Source organism: Lynx rufus, unplaced genomic scaffold (genome assembly GCF_022079265.1).
Source record: "Lynx rufus isolate CCGP_SWC_20201006 ecotype Redwood Valley unplaced genomic scaffold, mLynRuf1.p SCAF_24, whole genome shotgun sequence".
Taxonomy (NCBI): Eukaryota; Metazoa; Chordata; class Mammalia; order Carnivora; family Felidae; genus Lynx; species Lynx rufus.
Window position 1 is genome coordinate 1,340,578 of NW_025814839.1, and position 15,799 is coordinate 1,356,376.

Below are 15,799 nucleotides of genomic sequence, written 5' to 3' on the forward strand. Positions count from 1 at the left end.
ACCCCTCTCCCTGGTCAGAGGAGGGTCTAGTCTTCGGGCTGAGCCAAGCCTGCGGGGCCTGGGAACCTCCTGAGGTCCAGCCCGGTCAAGGATCCCTCCTGGCAGTTGCAGCCAAGTGGTGGGGCCAGAAGCGGATCGACTACGCCCTGTACTGCCCTGACGCACTGACAGCCTTCCCCACCGTGGCCCTGCCCCACCTCTTCCACGCCAGCTACTGGGAGTCAACGGATGTAGTCTCCTTCCTGCTGAGACAGGTATCCTGGGGCCCAGCGCTAGGAGCACTAGGGCCTTGCAAGTAGGACCAGATGACGCCACCGCTGACATGGCCCCATTTCATAGATGGGGGGGGGGCGTGCTCCCATCAGACCCCAGAGCAAGCAGGATGGAGGAACCCTCGCAGACACGGGGATGGGGCGGCTGTTACTGCACATTCATGAGACATGTGAATCTGGGGAGGACCAGGAGGCAGACTGTAGTGGGTTGAATAGTGCCCCCCCCGCCCCGCACAGGCTCCTGCGTTTCTGGTTCCTGAGTCTGCCCCATGGGCTGCTTCTTCCCTCCCAGGTCATGAGGCATGACAATTCCAGCATCTTGGAGCTGGACGGCAAAGAGGTTTCCGTGTTCACCCCCTCCAAGCCGAGAGAAAAGTGGCAGCGCAAGAGGACCCACGTGAAGCTGCGGGTGAGGAGGCCTCTGGGCGTCCAGGCCCCGAGGCTGTTGTCCTGTTAAATCCTCGAAAGAAGACACCATATCACAGATGAGGAAACCAAGTCGCAGAGAAGCGTGCTGTGTTACTTAATCCTCAGTCCGTGAGGTTGGAGCTGTTGCCCCATTTAGAGACAGGGATGTGCCAAGGCCGTGTAGGGCAGGTGGCTGAGCTGGACTTGAACCTGGGCCATCTTGCTTTAAGCCCGTGCCCACCCACCAGGCCCAGGAGATCCCAGCCACCCCTCCATCCCCTACCCTGACCCAGCCTCGCTCCTCCCGTCCCCAGAACGTGACCGCCAACCACCGGATCAATGACGCAGTCGCCAACGAGGACGGCCCGCAGGTTCTGACGGGCCGGTTCATGTATGGGCCCCTGGACATGGTCACCCTGACTGGGGAGAAGGTAAGGACGTGGGGAGGTTGTGGGAGCCCCTACCCTTGCCTCCCTCTGGCTGGGGAGGCCAAGGGCCCAGCCCCTTCGTGACCAGCCTGCCCGGCCCCCAGGTGGATGTGCACATCATGATGCAGCCGCCCTCGGGCGAGTGGCTGTACCTAGACACGCTGGTGACCAACAGCAGCGGGCGGGTCTCCTACACCATCCCAGAGACCCACCGCCTGGGTGTGGGTGTCTACCCCATCAAGATGGTGGTCAGGTACGTGCCTCTGGGGGGCGAGCAGGCCAGGCCGGCCACCTCTGGGGCAGGAAGAAGAGGGTCTGGTGGGTTCTGATGAGCTCCCCCTCCCAGGGGAGACCACACGTTTGCCGACAGCTACATCACCGTGCTGCCCAAGGGCACGGAGTTCGTGGTCTTCAGTATCGATGGCTCCTTTGCTGCCAGCGTGTCCATCATGGGCAGTGACCCAAAAGTGCGGGCCGGGGCCGTGGACGTGGTGCGGTGAGTGACGCCCAAGGGCACGGTGGGTGGGCTCAGGGGCAGGAAGCTCCTGGAGGCCAAGTTGGGGAGGGCTCTGGGCACCAGAGCAGGGGCTCACGGAGTCAGCACCACCAGCAGCTCGCCGGGTGACCTCTTAATGTTGATGTCTCAGTTCCTCACCTGAGAAGTGGGGCTCCCGACAAGACCGGTTGTACTTGCCACAGAGGGCGTCAGACCGTGTGACCTGTGTGACCGTCCTCGTGGCTATTACTATTTCTGCCGAGCCCAGAGATGCAGTGTCCTGCGGCTGGGCAAGCAGGCAGGGTGGCCCGGGAGGGAAGACCTGGCAGCCGTGGGACACCCAGTCCTGCCCCTCGTCGCCAGGCACTGGCAGGACCTGGGCTACCTCATCATCTACGTGACTGGCCGGCCTGACATGCAGAAGCAGCGGGTGGTGGCGTGGCTGGCCCAGCACAACTTCCCCCACGGCGTGGTGTCCTTCTGTGACGGCCTGGTGCACGACCCGCTGAGGCACAAGGCCAACTTCCTGAAGCTGCTCATCTCCGAGGTGGGTTCCAGGCGGCAGGGACGGGGCGGGGGCGGGGGCGGGGCTGGGTGGGAGAGCCGGGCCACGCCCACACGTCTCGCCCACAGCTGCACCTGCGCGTGCACGCGGCCTACGGCTCCACCAAGGACGTGGCGGTCTACAGCTCCATCAGCCTGTCCCCCATGCAGATCTACATCGTCGGCCGGCCCACCAAGAAGCTGCAGCAGCAGTGCCAGGTGGGTGGGCAAGTCGTGGTGGGCAGGGAGGGCAGGCGGGGGCGGGCGGCCCCGACAGCCCACCCCGTGACGGCCGTCTTCCTCACCGCCCTCCTCTGCAGTTCATCACGGACGGCTACGCGGCGCACCTCGCCCAGCTCAAGTACAACCACCGGGCGCGGCCAGCCCGCAATGCGGCCACCCGCATGGCACTGCGAAAAGGCAGCTTTGGCCTGCCTGGCCAGGGGGACTTCCTGCGCTCCCGGAACCACCTGCTCCGCACCATCTCGGCCCAGCCCAGCGGGCCCGGCCACCGGCAGGAGCGGACACAGAACCAGGCGGACGTCGAGCAGCGGGGACAACGCAGCATGAGCGTAGCGGCCGGCTGTTGGGGCCGCACCATGGCCGGCCGGCTTGAGCCAGGGGCAGCCGCGGGCCCCAAGTAGGACACCGTTAGCGAGGCCTTGTGGTCTCCGTGGTGCTAGGCCAGGGCGGCCAGCCCCGCCAGGAGGCCTGGCCTGGGCACACAATGTCGGCTGGAGACAAGCTTGTCCCAGGGCCTGGCGGAGGACATAGGCCGTGCCACACAGCCCTCCCAGCCCTGCCTCATGTCCTAGGGTCTGAGGGGTTCCAGCTTGCAGGAAAACCTGTCCCAGGATGACAGAGGGACCAGGACTCCCCACGTGGACTGGCCCGAAAGGCACTCCCAGACACTTGCCCTGCATTGACCTCCCAGCATCCTGGGCCCAGGCCCCGCCTGCCACCTCCCATCCACTAGCTCACCCTGACCCCCAGGTCCCCTCCCACTTGGTAGCAACTCCGACGGGGGACAGCCTGCTTCTTGTTAACTCTAGTTACTCAACTGTTCAACCTCACTGGTCTTGCACTGATTTTTGAGAGTGGAGATCCATTACCGTCTCCTGTGGCTACAGACTCGTGGACATGCATGGAAATCCAACGTTTGCTGATCTGGGACCTATTGCCACACAGAAGGCTCCAGGGTGGCAAATCCTTGTGCAAGCAGGAAGAGAAAGGCCATATCTTAATTTCTGCAGCTCCGCCTGGCCCGCCAACGCTGTGGCAGCCCCGGATCCCTACCCATCTGTCCACCTGCCCCACCTGGAACCCAGTCTGGCAGCGAGGCTGGCGAGGCCCGGAGCCGGCTCCCGAGAAGCCACGCCTCGGGCTCCTGGGCCTGGCCAGGCCCGGCCTCCTCTCCCACTCCTCGCCTGCCATCAGTCAAGGCCACGTGCCTCGGCTCTCCTGCGTTTCTACACCTTTCTACTTATCCAATCTGATTTCTATGAGGTTTTTTTAAATGAGCAATCCTTGGCTGCTTCCTTTTCTTAACTCTTTCAGTACCAAGCGCAGCCCCTCCACATGAAAACACCCAGCACTGTGATGGAGTCCAGCCTGGTTCTGGGTCCCGGGGCCCTGCCCCCTGCCCACGCAGTGAGGTGTGGGGTCCCTGCCTCACCTGACCCCCATTAATTCCACTGAATTTCTACTCTGGGGTGAATGGGCACACACTTAAGTTTTTTTAATGCCAATTCCGTTTTGATGCCGAATCTAAGAAGCCACAACTTGCTTCGTTAGCTTAAGGGCGGGCAGCCACGACTTCATTCCCCACCTGTCAAGGACCACGATGTCCTGCACGCTGGGTCTGAGCATCAGCCCTCCCTCCCCAGAACCGACCACGATCTCAGCTATGGCGCTCGGCTCCGGGCGGCCCTTCGACTGCTCCTCTACCTTCTTCTACAAGGCGGGGGAGCCTGCCTGGCCAGGCTCCCACTCTGAGAAGCTGCTGCCAACCTGGATACGGCCTCAGGGCCTCATAGGCTGGGATGGGGAGGCACGCAGATTGATGTTCACATTTTCCCGTGTGTAGATATGTACAGCCAAAGGGTTGTGTAAATGTTCTGCAAAAGTGGGTCTATACAGAGTGAAAGCTATTTATTTTGTGCAGAGAAAAATTTCTGGAGGAATAGGACCTTCAGGGTTTGTTCATATTTAAGATGTAGCTTTTTGTTTTTGTTTCAGGCGTTCTGTATAAAGCAACGATTATTTTATGGACCAAGTTTTAATGTAAGTGTTGCAATGAAAGTGCAATATCTGACCCCCACTCTGCTCCCCGGCGGGAAATCGCTTGGCCCGACAATCACAGCCCCAGCGAGGGGCCCCTGTGGCCAGTGCCTCCTTCTCTGTTGGTCCCACCTCACCCCATCTTGCCTACTGCCTCGGTGACCAGCCATCTGGAGAAGCACCTGGAAGAGCCTTGGGCCCACCTGCAATACAGGCTGGGAGGCCTCCTGGCCCGGGGAGGCCATGTGGGCAGTGGGCTCGGCCTCTCCCAGGGGGCAGCTCCCCCAGGCTCCGCACTCCCCGCCTGCCTGCCCAGCCGCCAGCCATGCCAAGGACAACAGCAATAGTCCCCTGGGCCTCTCCCAGTGGCCCTTAGCCATAGATGGTGAGATGGGCAGCCCCCCCCCCCCCCCCGTTGACATCTCTCTTCTATATCCAGGTCTGCTTCCTGCCTCCCTTAAGATTCCTTTTGGCACATTCTCCTCTTAAGGAAGCACCAGTTTTTCAGAAACTAAGAGAGGGAGGGCAGAGTCCTTTAAAAATACCAAAAATGTTTACAGTGTTGGGTGCTGAGCTGCAGGGCTCAGGCCTGACCAGTCGTAACCAAAGGGTGAGGCAGGCCTTGCTGACTGCCACCCCCACCCCAGGCCTGTTAGAGTAGAAGCCTTAGTCCCACTCCCAACCCCACACTGAGCCTCCGCCCACCACCCCAGATCCAACCGCCTGCCTTCTCTTTGATTTCTAAAGACGGATTCAGCAGAGACCCCACCCCCAACTTTCCCAGCTCTTTATGAGCTGCCCCTCCACCACCCCACTCCCCACGCCCCCCCACCCCACCTCGTTAGTTTTCTCGTCTCGGCCCCTCCTGTCTCTCTGTCTGGGCCGTGTGTGAGCCGTGTCCTGACTCGCCCCATCCGCCCTTGCTTTCCCTGCACCTTTGGGCCTGAGTGTGCTCTGTATACAGTGTCGTTGTCTGTTACACCAATTAAAGAAGCAGGAAGGCTTCCTTCTGGGTCTCTTTACTGCACCAGCAACCACAGAGCACAGGGTGGGGAGGGGATCTGGGGTGGGGGCACGGCCTGTCCCAGAGCTAAAGCTGTGGTGGGGAGAGGATGTCCTTCCCAATCAACAGTGCCTGCTACGCTGACTGTAACACCAGTACGCTTATGCCAGCCTTCCCCTGCACCGGGCCTCCTCCCAGCCCCTTCCTGGGCATGAACTCGGTTCATCCTCACAGCAGCCCAGCCAGGTGGATGCTGAAAGCCTCTCTGCTCTACAGAGGTCACAGCTAGTAACGTGGGCCAGGATTCCCACCCCGGCGGCCCGGCCCCAGCACCAGGACTCTGCGCGGTTGTCATCTGCAGAATAAACAGTGCAGGAAGCAGCCTCCCTCCAAATCTGAGGGGATGGGGTTTAAAAGCCACGTCTCTGGGTTTGGGATTCAGCTGAGGGTCAGGGTCAGGGTCTGGTCTAAGCAGGCAGACCGGAGGATGAGCAGAGCAAAGGTGGCTGGTCTTCACGAACGTCAGGGTACACCCCACCTTCCCCCCAAAAGTCCTATAGGCCTCCTTTGTCCTCTGGAAGTTGGGTAGCAACCTTCCCTCCCTTCAGCACAAAAAGCCGACCTAACAAAGTTTCCAACCAGGGAACATTTAATATTTGGGAAGTGACGCTCTTGCAGGAGGAGCTGATGAGGCCAGTGACCCCGTCCTCACCCCCTGCGTCTGAGAGGAGGCTGGGCCAGAGGCCAGTCCGCAGGAGGAAAGGCAAACAGCACCCACTGGGCTTCCTGCTGCCCACTCTGAAGCCAGTCTCCAGGCCACGCCACCAGCACTTAGCCAGCAGGGCCCTCAGGGCAACAGCCCTGCTCGCATCTGGAAAGCCAGGCCATCCCCGCGGGTAGCTTGCTGGAGAAGAAAGCGCATGGGAGGAGACCCATCAGAAACAGAGCTGGGCGTGGACCCCGGGCAAAGGGGTGACACAAACCTTGTTGATCTCTCGGTGTCGTTCCTTAGTTACGATTTCCTCTAAGACCTCGCCATCTCCCTTAATGAGCCTGGGGGAGGAGGGGAGAGGAGGCTGAGCCTCTTAATGCCAGAGCAACAGAACCAGACCCACCTGGCAAAGAGATGCCAGGGCGCAGGCCCCTGCTACCCTGAGCGGGTGGAACATAGATGCTTCCCACCTCTCCCTCTCTCCCACCCTTGGGATAGTGATAAAGGCAGCTGGGTAGGGTCTGCCACCAGACCGGCCAACTGGCTCTTTGAAGACATTCCTCAAGGCCCTTCCAGCCCCTGTAAGTGCTCGCTCTGGGCAACAGGGAGGAACAGCCTAAAAACTCCCAGAAATGAGTTAACTGCCCTTCTCCTGTCTTTGGCTTTTTAGCGCAGCAGCCGTCGCCCCTCCTCCTGAGAGTGCAGAGCGTGTGGGGCTGAGCTTTGCCAAGCGCTCCCACCTGGTGCGTCCTGTCTCCGGGTCCACCACCTTGCGGATGACACTCTGCCGAGCATCCCACTCCTCCTTGGTCATGGGCTTCATGGCCTGGATGCGGGACTTCTGTTCATCCGTCAGGACTGCAAGGGGAGTTGGCAGGGAGTCGGCAGCTGGGTCTCAGGGAGGGGGCCCTTCCCCTCCTGCACGCTGGGAGGCACCATACCTGGGCCGTCCTCTTCCTCCTCGGCTGATCGGTGCCACTGGTCCAGCGAGGGTCCCGGCAGAGCCTCCCCCTGCTGAACCTTTGTCTTCTCCTTGCCTTTCTTCTTCAGCTTCTTCTTCCTTTTCTTCTTCTTCTTCTTCTTCCTCTTCTTGTCCTTGTGCTTCCCCCGCTTCTTCCGGCCACCACTGGAGGAAGAGGAGGAGGACGAAGAGGAAGAAGAGCTAGAAGAACTGGAAGAAGAGGAGGAGGAGCTGGATCGTGGTCTCCTCCGGGCCTTGTGCTTGCTTCTCTCTGTGATGCAGGGAGAAGGTGAGGCTGGAAGGCCAGGAGGGGAAGAGGTAAACCTTTATCCCCTGGCTCTGGCCTGTGGCAGGCTTAGGGGGACTACTGAGGGGTGAGACCCTCCAGGCCGGGCTTTCCAGCCAGAGCAGGAATCAGCGCTCCCTGGAGAGGCACTTTCTGGGCTTCACCCTGTCGCTGTTTGACCAGGAGCAGGGCAGCCAAGCCCCTATCTCAAATCCTGCTGCTCAAAAAGCACCATTACGTGCTCCCTTCAATCCTTACACAACGGGCTGGCCCAGCCCCTAGAATCTGAAGGTCTTTCGATCTGGATACGGAGGTCCTACATTCTGCACTCCTCTGAGCACTGCTCACAGCCATGCAGGGACGCCCGCCCGGGCCTGCCCGCAGCTTCCTCCCTGAAGTTCCCACACCCCTTTCCCATTCCCTCCGGTCCTCACCCTCCGCCCCAGAGGAGATGGTGCTGGCCTTGTGGTCTTGGGATCTAGAAGCCGAGCAGCTCTTCGGGACATCCTTACTGCTCTTCTTCCTTCTCTTTTCGGACCCTCGCCCCCGGGACCGGCTTCGACTCCTCGAGCGCTTGCGAGAGCTGACGTGAGCCATAGCGCCGCGGGCTGGAGACGGGGAGACACGCTCAAACTGAAGCTCACAGAGCCGATCCCCAGACTGGGCTCCACGGGCGGCTCTTCTCGGGGCCTGGCTCTCGAGGGCCCACTACCCATCACCACCCGGGGCAGGGACTTGAGGGGGTCCGCGGCCACCGCACGATCCTCACCCACCCCGACCCCCGGGGACCTCGGGTCCTGCGCCGACTCCCGGATCCTCTACCCCTTTAAGGGCTCGCCCCCGCCCGGCCGCTCCACGCCTGCGCACCGGCGCTCTGGCGCCCCTAGGAGCGGCCGCGGTCCCCGGCTGCCAGGTGCGTCCCGAATCCCTCCCCGCGCGCTCCTGTCCTCCACCCGCGCGGCCTCCGCCGCCTCGCAGCCTTGGGGAAGGTCCCCGCAGCTGCTCCGTTCCTTCCTCAACCGCCCATCGGGCGTGACCACCCGATCCGCGCCACGCCTTCACGTGAGGAAGCGGCGGCGAGGCGACTTCCGGCCTGGGCAGTGCTCCCAGAGGCCGTCCGGCTGGGAAGCGAGGGGCTGCCTCCTTTAGTCCCGAAGCCCCAGGTTCCGCTTCCAGGGCTGCGGGAGAAACGGTGTGGCTCGCCCACCTCCGGAAGAGGGAAGCAGGGGATCCAGGCTTCGGCCGTGCTCCCCGCTCTTCTCAGACCGCCCTTCTCCAGCCTCCCTGAAGACCCAGGGAAGGAGGCGACCCGACCGTGCGCCTCTTTCCTCCTTGAGATGCCTGCCGTCCTGTCCACCCTGGCAGGCCGGGGGACACCTTAGTCATTCCAGCGTCCCCACCTGGTAATAGAGGTCGCGAACAAATAGCCATAGGGGCCGGAGAGATCATGACAGTGAGCCAGGAAGGGACCCCTGTGAGGGAATGCGCCACAAGCCTGTCCAGCGTGAGCAGCAGCGGAGGCTCTGCTCCAGCTGATTTCTCCAGTGTGGGCTGGAGCCTGGTGTTCCAGACCTTCCCACCTTCCCCGCGAGGCCGGAACTCAAGATTTCAATATGGGAACCCCTGGTTTTCAGGTGTACAGCCCAAACCCATCACAGCTGCACTCTTCATCCAATTTGGGGGCGGCCAAGTTGCAAGTTTTTCAAGAACAACAGCAAACATAGAGGGCTGTTATAAAGCACTTTATATACATTAAATCGTTTCACTCTCACAACAGCTTTCGGAGATAGGTACTTCCCAGATAAGGAAAACTAAAGCACAAAGAGGTCAAGGGGCTTACTTGCAGCCACACAGCTGGAAGCAGCAGGATCAGAATTTGAACCCAGGCAGGCTGGCTCCAGAGCCCCTGCTCTCAACCCCTCTGTGGAAAGCGCCCGACACCAACTAGAAGTTGCTATCGATGGCTCACCCAGATCCCCTTCATAGACAGATGCACTCACCCAGGCTGTGGTGTCCTAACTCATACCTGTACTCTTCTCTGGAAGGTTCCCTGGGCCACTGGGAACCACCACCTCCCCACCCACCCCACCAGCCCGGCCCTGACACACCTGTGAGCCAATAACCGATGCAGGGGGCAAACTGCTACATTCATGCTCTAGGGCGCTTGGTGGGATTGGGCTGAAGCTAGGTGCCCTCTGAAACCACATCTTGGCCCAGCTCCTTCCTGTCCTGTCCTTCCCTCACGCCCTTCTCCAGAAGGTATTCCCTCAACAAACCACCTGCACAGGAATCCTCATCTCAGGCTCTGGTTCTAACACACCTGACCTAAACCAACCTGTCTGCTGAAAGAATGACTCCGAGGCTTGTGTGTCCTTTTGAACCAAGAAGTGCCTGAGGGCTGCAGGGAGTTTATTCTTGCCCTGCCCAACCCAAGGTGGCAGAGCCCTGCCATGCCACCCCGACACTGGCCCCAACCAGACTCAGGTCAGTGCGCACACATCCACCGTGGTGGGCTCCTCGCGAGTGAAGCCGTCGCCGAAGCCATCGTCGTCCACCAGCTCAGGTTTCCGGCAGCACATGGGGCACAGGCGGTTGCGCACAGCAGAGGCCCGGAGCCAGACGACAAGGTTCCAGCGCTCGCCAGTGCCTAGGGGCCGGGCCCCGTGCAGCTGGCCACCCCGGTGCAGGATGCCCCGGCCCACCACGTGTTCCACCTCCAGGGGCCTGGCCAGGGCTGAAGGTGCCTGCAGACAGCGGAGCTCAGGCCTGGGCACTCCTGGCTGCCCCAGGCCCTGCCCCCCGGGTCACACACACTAACCTGGAAGAGGTCCCCGAAGTATAGGGCGCCCCCCGTGAAGGCCTTGCCAAGGGCCACGTTGAGGGTGAGTTCAGCATTATCATAGTGGCAGCCTAGCTCACGGTCCTGGCCCGGTGCATATTTGACCACAAAGGCACGGTGGCTGTCGAGCCAGCCCCCACCGCAGTCTGGGTACAGCAGGGCCATCAGTGGCTGCAGGAAGCGTTCCCGCAGCGGAGTCACCAGTGGCTCATCCAGGCCTAGCTCGTGCAGCAACACCTGGGGGGGGGATCCTGGGAGTCGGCAGGGAAACTGGTGGGGGCCTCACCCTGGGTCCCTGCGGGGAGTCCCTTCCTAAGGACAGCAGCGCTTTGCAGATATCGATGGGCTTAACTTCAAAATAACCCGACCTCATCTTACAGACTGGGAGACCAAGACCAATGGGACCCAACAGCTCTTCTCTCGCACTGCAGCCACGGCTCCCCAGCCCCGGCTCCCTGCCGCCTCGGGCCCCCCGGAGGGAGCCTCACCTACCCCATAGTTGTTCATGGTGTTGGGTCTTCCCTTGGGCATGTCCGAGTGCTCGAAGTGCTCCAGTTCCTCCAGCAGGGCCTGGCAGAATGGCGCCGTAAAGACCGGCAGCCGGTAGATACGCTTCTCCCCTGCGGAAGGAGGGACAGTCTGTTGGCTGGGAGCCTCCGTGTGGGTTTCAGTCTCCTTGTGAGCTGTGAGCCTGGGCACGTCTTTTCACTTCCCTCAGCCTCAGTTTCCTCATCTGTACAATGGGGATAACACAGGTACTCACTTCTCAGGGCTGTTGTGACCATTAATGACATAATGTGTGGGCAGCAGAGGGGCCTATTCTCGGGTCCCCTTATTTGTCCCTGGAGCCTCTCCTCCTGCTGCCGCAGGTGTCCACAGCCTGGCCACCAGACTCAGATGTGGGTTCTGGTGAGACCCAGAGGTGGGAAGGGATTAGCCCAATGACCCCCAGCAGGCCAGTGATGGAGCCCAGCAGGGATCACAGGGCCAGCGCCAAGCTTTCTCTGCACCGCACCCCATGAGCCACCAACACTTGAACCCCAACTGAAGTGCCTCCTGGAGCCTCTGTTCGCCACACAGAAAGGCTGAGGGGGGCTGCTCTTTCTTGCCGGGTCCTGGTAGGGAGAGGCCAAGCTCCGAACGGAAATGCAAACATTCCTTGGCAGATGCACCAACACCCTGGGGTGCACGGCTGGTGTGCCCCCACACTTTTGGCCAACTCACAGCCGACAGCCTTCACCCAACCGTTACACGATCTCCACTGTTGGGGAGTGGATGGGAATGAGGAGGGATGCCCCCGGGCTGGGAGGGGATGTTTCATTCACACTCCACCCTGTGCCTCACAACAGAGCACGGGCTTGATAAGGGGAGCAACACCTTGCACCTATCTCCCCAAAGTATCCCCTAGGCCTAGGAATAACCGTAACCGTAAGACTGAGGAAACCTCTAGATGCTATGCACCCAGCCCTTTAGGCATGTTACCTCACTTAATCACACTTTAGCAGACGGGTATTACTATTGCTCCCGTTTCACAGATGATGAAACTGAGGCAGAGGGCTTAAGGAACTCGGAAGGGCCAGACTTCCTGCTAGGGTTAGCCCATGGGAGATCCCAGCAGGAGACTCAAAGGCCAGAGAGATGCGGCATTTCTGAGTTTGCCATGGCTTTGTGCTTCTGCTCGAGGCCACAGCTGCTTCCTGGCAGCTGCTTCCCGCCCCTCTCCCACAGCTCCAGGTCGTGGCAGGCTCAAGACACTCACTCTTGCCCACTTCTCCAGGTCTAGGGATAAGGAACTGTCTGCTCCCCACCCCCCTCACCCCCAGGGAGAGGGGGGAGGGGGGTGGTCCTGTGTCAGCTGTCCCTTCGTTAAGTTCTTCAGTCACCCCCATTCGAGTGTGCCGGCTGGCTCATACCTGACACAGGCAAGTGGGCAAGTGAGTAAGTGAATACAGATGCCCTGCTCCCGGCGGGTCCCGCCAGCCCTTCTAGCTCCTGCTGGCTTAGATTCTGGAGGCAGACATGGTAGGTGGAGGGACCCCACCCCTTCGTCCTAGTCCTACCGGGTGATGGGGCCAAGGTCTCACCAGACACTGTCTCCAGCCGCTGGAGAAGGCCTTCAAGGTCTGCACCCGGCGATGTGCTGTACTCAGCTGCGGCCAAAAACTCAGGGGCCAGGGCCTCATCCTGGGGGCAAAACACACCGGCTGTGGGGCAGACGGCCTCCGGTGCCGGCTGCCTCCACCTCCTTCCAGTAACCTGCCCCGACCAGGTACCTGCAGCGTGTTGTAGATGTGAGGCCGCACCGGGTGGTAGGAGCTCGCGATGAGGGCTTTCCTGGCAGCCGCCTCCTGCCCCAGCCGCTGCCGCCGTTCCACCTCCTCCTCGAGCTGGGGATGGCACAGGGCCTGGTCATCCAGATGGGGCCGCCCGTCACCCCCCAAGGTCATTGTACAGATGAGGAAACTGAGGCTCAGGAAGGCCAGAGCAGGACCTGGGCTGACAGCCCAGTCTCCCTACACGCCTGACTCGATCAGGGTAAACTGCAGGTGCCAAGCTGCTGGCTGAACGCAACTCCTTCTAGTAGGGGCCCATGCCGCCACTCAGGGCCTGGTTGCACCACTCAGGGCCTGGCAAGGATGAGAGCCCCTCCCCATACCTCGGCCAGCTGGGCCCCCGAGGGAGGGGAATGGAATCCCAGCCAGTCCTGTGTTCCAGAGGCTGCGGAGGGCTCGCCTAGGAAGTTTCCCGTTACTAACCCTCAGATGGAGGAGGAGGTGGAAGATGGAGCAGCCCTGGCACCAGCCAAAGGGGGTGGGTGGACAGACGAAGAGCTGGGAGCCAGAGCCGGGCGGTCCCGGGTGGGATCTCAACTCCACCTGCTGTGACACTTCGGGCCAGTAATTCCCTCTTTAAGCAAAAGTGTCTCGTCTCAGGAGGGCGTGGGGTAGACGACCTGGCATTTGCCACTTTCTCTTTTTCTGGTGTCAGGACACAGATACTGCGGTGAGTGGACACGGGAAGGACACCCCCCCCCCAAACTGCTGACACAACCTAAAGAGGAAGGGCTAGGCTGGGTGTGGAGGGGGTCCGCGAGGGTGGGGAGCGTTACCTCTGCTAATAGCTGCTGGAAGTCTTGGGGGCTGACACATCCTCGGCTGCGCAGGATCTGAGAGCAGAAAGTCCAGGGAGCTCAACTGTGTGACCTTGTGAGTAAGTCACTTAACGCCTCTGAGCCTCAGTTTCCCCAGGTTAAGATGCAGACGAGAGCCTGGACCTCACAGGATCATTGCGAGGATGAAATTCGATAAGCACGCAAAACAGACAACACCGAGAGCGCGCCGAGCCTGGCCCTGCCCTCAGCACTTTACCTGTATGTTCCATTCATTCATTCATTCATTCATTCCTTACGACAACCTCACTAAAGAGACACTATTATCCCCCTTTAAGGTGAAGAAAGCGAGGCACCCAGAGATTAAGTCATTCTTGTTGTCACATCTGAACACCCGGGCAAAGCACAAGACCTGGGGGACAGAGGTCCCTCCTCCGCCACCCCTCCCCCATCACCCCGCCCCGCCCATTTCTCCGCAGAGCCACTGGGGGCCACTCACCGGGCCGTAGTCCCGGCGAAGCTGCTCCTCGCCCCGGAAGCGCACGTGGAGCCGGTAGCGCGCCACGTACAAGTTCTCCGAGCAGAAGCAGGCGCAGCGGCAGAAGCGCCTCGGGACCCCAGCTGTCGCCATGGTGAAGAGGCGAGCGTCGCCCCGCAGGGTTCCGTAGGGGCACTTCCGGCACGCCCCCGACGGGGGTGGGGGCGCGGCGGTGGAACGGGAGGCAAGGGTCCGTTCTGAGTTCGCAAGTGCCGAAGAGGACGAAGACTCCGCCCCAGAAAACGGGTCTGCAATGGGGAAAGACGCTCCGGGGCCGGACTGGGGCGAGCAGCCTCGGCGGACAGAGCGTGTGGTCTTCTCGTTCCGCCTCACAGTTCCCCCATCCACGACGTGGGGATTAATCACCGCACTTTACAGATAGGCAAACTGAGCCGCACCTTCACAGGCCGGGGACAAGTCGGGACTTGGAACCGCAAGACGTTTTGCTTCAACGCTGCCTTCCTTTTCTGCTCGGAGCTTCTGAAGAGGCGGCCAACGCCAGGAGGACAGGAGTTCTGGGGTCCGGTCTCGTTCTCTCCCGACTATCCAGTTCTGTGCGTCTGAACTCGGGTTTAGCATTCTGCCCGGGTCCCTACCCGGCACTCCTCGAGCCTCCGCCACGGTCTCCAGATTCGCTGCTGACGGCCCCGGGAGGTGTTTTCTCGAAAGCGCTCCGTCCGGCGTGACTTCCGGTGGCCCCTCCTAGGGATACAAGTGTGGGCGGGGAACGGGGTGTGGTCTGCTGGCGGCCACACCCCGCACGACGGGCTCCCAGTTGTGCTGTGCACTGCTGCTGTGTGAGATGAGTGTGTTTTTCTTTTAGAGTGTGCGCCCCTGCCTCGGGGACACCCATCGTAGCTCCTACGTACTTGTCTGGGAGGCCCCCATCTTGGTCCTCGGTTCACCCCCCAAGCCCAGAGCCGCAAAGCCCCGGGAAGAAGCTTGGATGGCAGCCCTGTGACTGGGGGAGGAAGTCGTGTCCCCTGCAACAGATCTCGTCCCCTGTCCTAGAGTTCCCTCCCTGGCTCAGCGTGGTGTGGGGAGGCCTGGGCCTCAAGACTCCAGCCCTTACCCCAGATACGCAGATGACCACAAATGATAACTCCTGTTGGCCGAGCCTCCACCTTACCTGCTTCCATCCCTACCGCAAACCTTTGAGCGAGGTACTGTCTTACCATTGTTACAGATGGGGAAACTGAGGCTCAGAGAGGGGCGGTGACCTGCCCCAGGGTTCACAATGGGAGTCCTCCGAGTGGTTGGTTTCTGAAGGATTTCCGATTTTCTCTTTGTGCTTGTTGGCATTTCTTTTCTTTTCTCTTATCTTACATGTTTATTTGTGAGAGAGAGTGCACGCACAAGCTGGGAAGGAGCAGAGAGAGAAAAGGACAGAGGATCTGAAGCAGGCTCCAGCTCACAACTCGGGAGATCGTGACCTGAGCCGCGCAGGTGCCCCATCATTTATTTTCTTGATGCTTTCCTTTCCCTCAGATGTATAGTCGGGTTTACACCCACGCACTCACACTGGCAGTGACACACGTACACACTCATGCACACCCTTACATGCTCACATATGCTAACACACATTCACACACCGTCACAAATACGCTTGTACCAGTGACACACTCACACATCCACTCACCCTCACTCACACACACAAAACACCTCACATACGGTCACAGCCGCACACTCACACATCCGGCACGCTCACTCACACTCACGGACAGCACAGTCCCTGGTTCCTCTCAGCTCTGTGGCAAATCGACCCCCGATGCCTGCCAGTGGCTCCTACCGAAGCTCCTACCAAGGGAGACGGGAGAACTTCACGTCCTGTGGTATGGTGCCAGGCTGCCTTCCCCGGCCGTCTCCAGCAGCATGTTCGGGGGTCCAGGGCTCCAGCCAGCACCTTGGGGGGCTGGGAGAAGGC

The 15,799-nt window shown here is 60.7% G+C and overlaps 3 protein-coding genes across 14 annotated transcripts in view; 1 reads left to right on the plus strand and 2 right to left on the minus strand.

The window, feature by feature from the left end:
• PITPNM2 (phosphatidylinositol transfer protein membrane associated 2) overlaps nt 1–5,433 on the plus strand; it is a 145,348-nt gene extending 139,915 nt beyond the window's left edge. For 8 of the 10 annotated variants that reach the window (XM_047088217.1, XM_047088221.1, XM_047088220.1 and 5 more), the window contains 8 exons: nt 106–254; nt 565–681; nt 995–1,111; nt 1,213–1,361; nt 1,455–1,604; nt 1,968–2,151; nt 2,238–2,366; nt 2,468–5,433. In XM_047088217.1, coding sequence (XP_046944173.1) covers nt 106–254; nt 565–681; nt 995–1,111; nt 1,213–1,361; nt 1,455–1,604; nt 1,968–2,151; nt 2,238–2,366; nt 2,468–2,791 — 1,319 coding nt within the window. In that variant the 3' untranslated portion in view covers nt 2,792–5,433. The remainder of the gene's footprint in view (nt 1–105; nt 255–564; nt 682–994; nt 1,112–1,212; nt 1,362–1,454; nt 1,605–1,967; nt 2,152–2,237; nt 2,367–2,467) is intronic. The other 2 variants (XM_047088218.1, XM_047088223.1) reach the window with 1 other exon arrangement.
• Nucleotides 5,434–6,061: 628 nt separating this feature from the next.
• ARL6IP4 (ADP ribosylation factor like GTPase 6 interacting protein 4) lies at nt 6,062–8,466 on the minus strand. 3 transcript variants are annotated; one of them, XM_047088230.1, is made up of 6 exons: nt 8,257–8,466; nt 7,824–7,997; nt 7,084–7,374; nt 6,883–7,000; nt 6,414–6,483; nt 6,062–6,334 (listed from the first exon to the last, which is right to left on the minus strand). In XM_047088230.1, exons 2-6 carry the CDS (start codon nt 7,984–7,986, stop codon nt 6,278–6,280), a joined length of 699 nt encoding a protein of 232 aa, XP_046944186.1. In that variant the 5' UTR covers nt 7,987–7,997; nt 8,257–8,466; the 3' UTR covers nt 6,062–6,277. The 3 variants fall into 3 exon arrangements, with proteins under 3 accessions (XP_046944186.1, XP_046944184.1, XP_046944185.1); XM_047088228.1 differs by having other exon boundaries at nt 7,084–7,398; XM_047088229.1 differs by lacking the exon at nt 8,257–8,466 and adding an exon at nt 8,163–8,248 and having other exon boundaries at nt 7,084–7,398.
• A 411-nt stretch (nt 8,467–8,877) lies between these two features.
• On the minus strand, nt 8,878–14,523 carry OGFOD2 (2-oxoglutarate and iron dependent oxygenase domain containing 2). The gene is made up of 7 exons (XM_047088399.1): nt 13,837–14,523; nt 13,338–13,394; nt 12,502–12,615; nt 12,313–12,412; nt 10,721–10,848; nt 10,208–10,465; nt 8,878–10,133 (listed from the first exon to the last, which is right to left on the minus strand). The coding sequence occupies exons 1-7, from the start codon at nt 13,966–13,968 to the stop codon at nt 9,870–9,872; spliced, it is 1,053 nt and encodes a 350-aa protein (XP_046944355.1). The 5' UTR covers nt 13,969–14,523; the 3' UTR covers nt 8,878–9,869.
• Between the last annotated feature and the right edge of the window lie 1,276 nt (nt 14,524–15,799).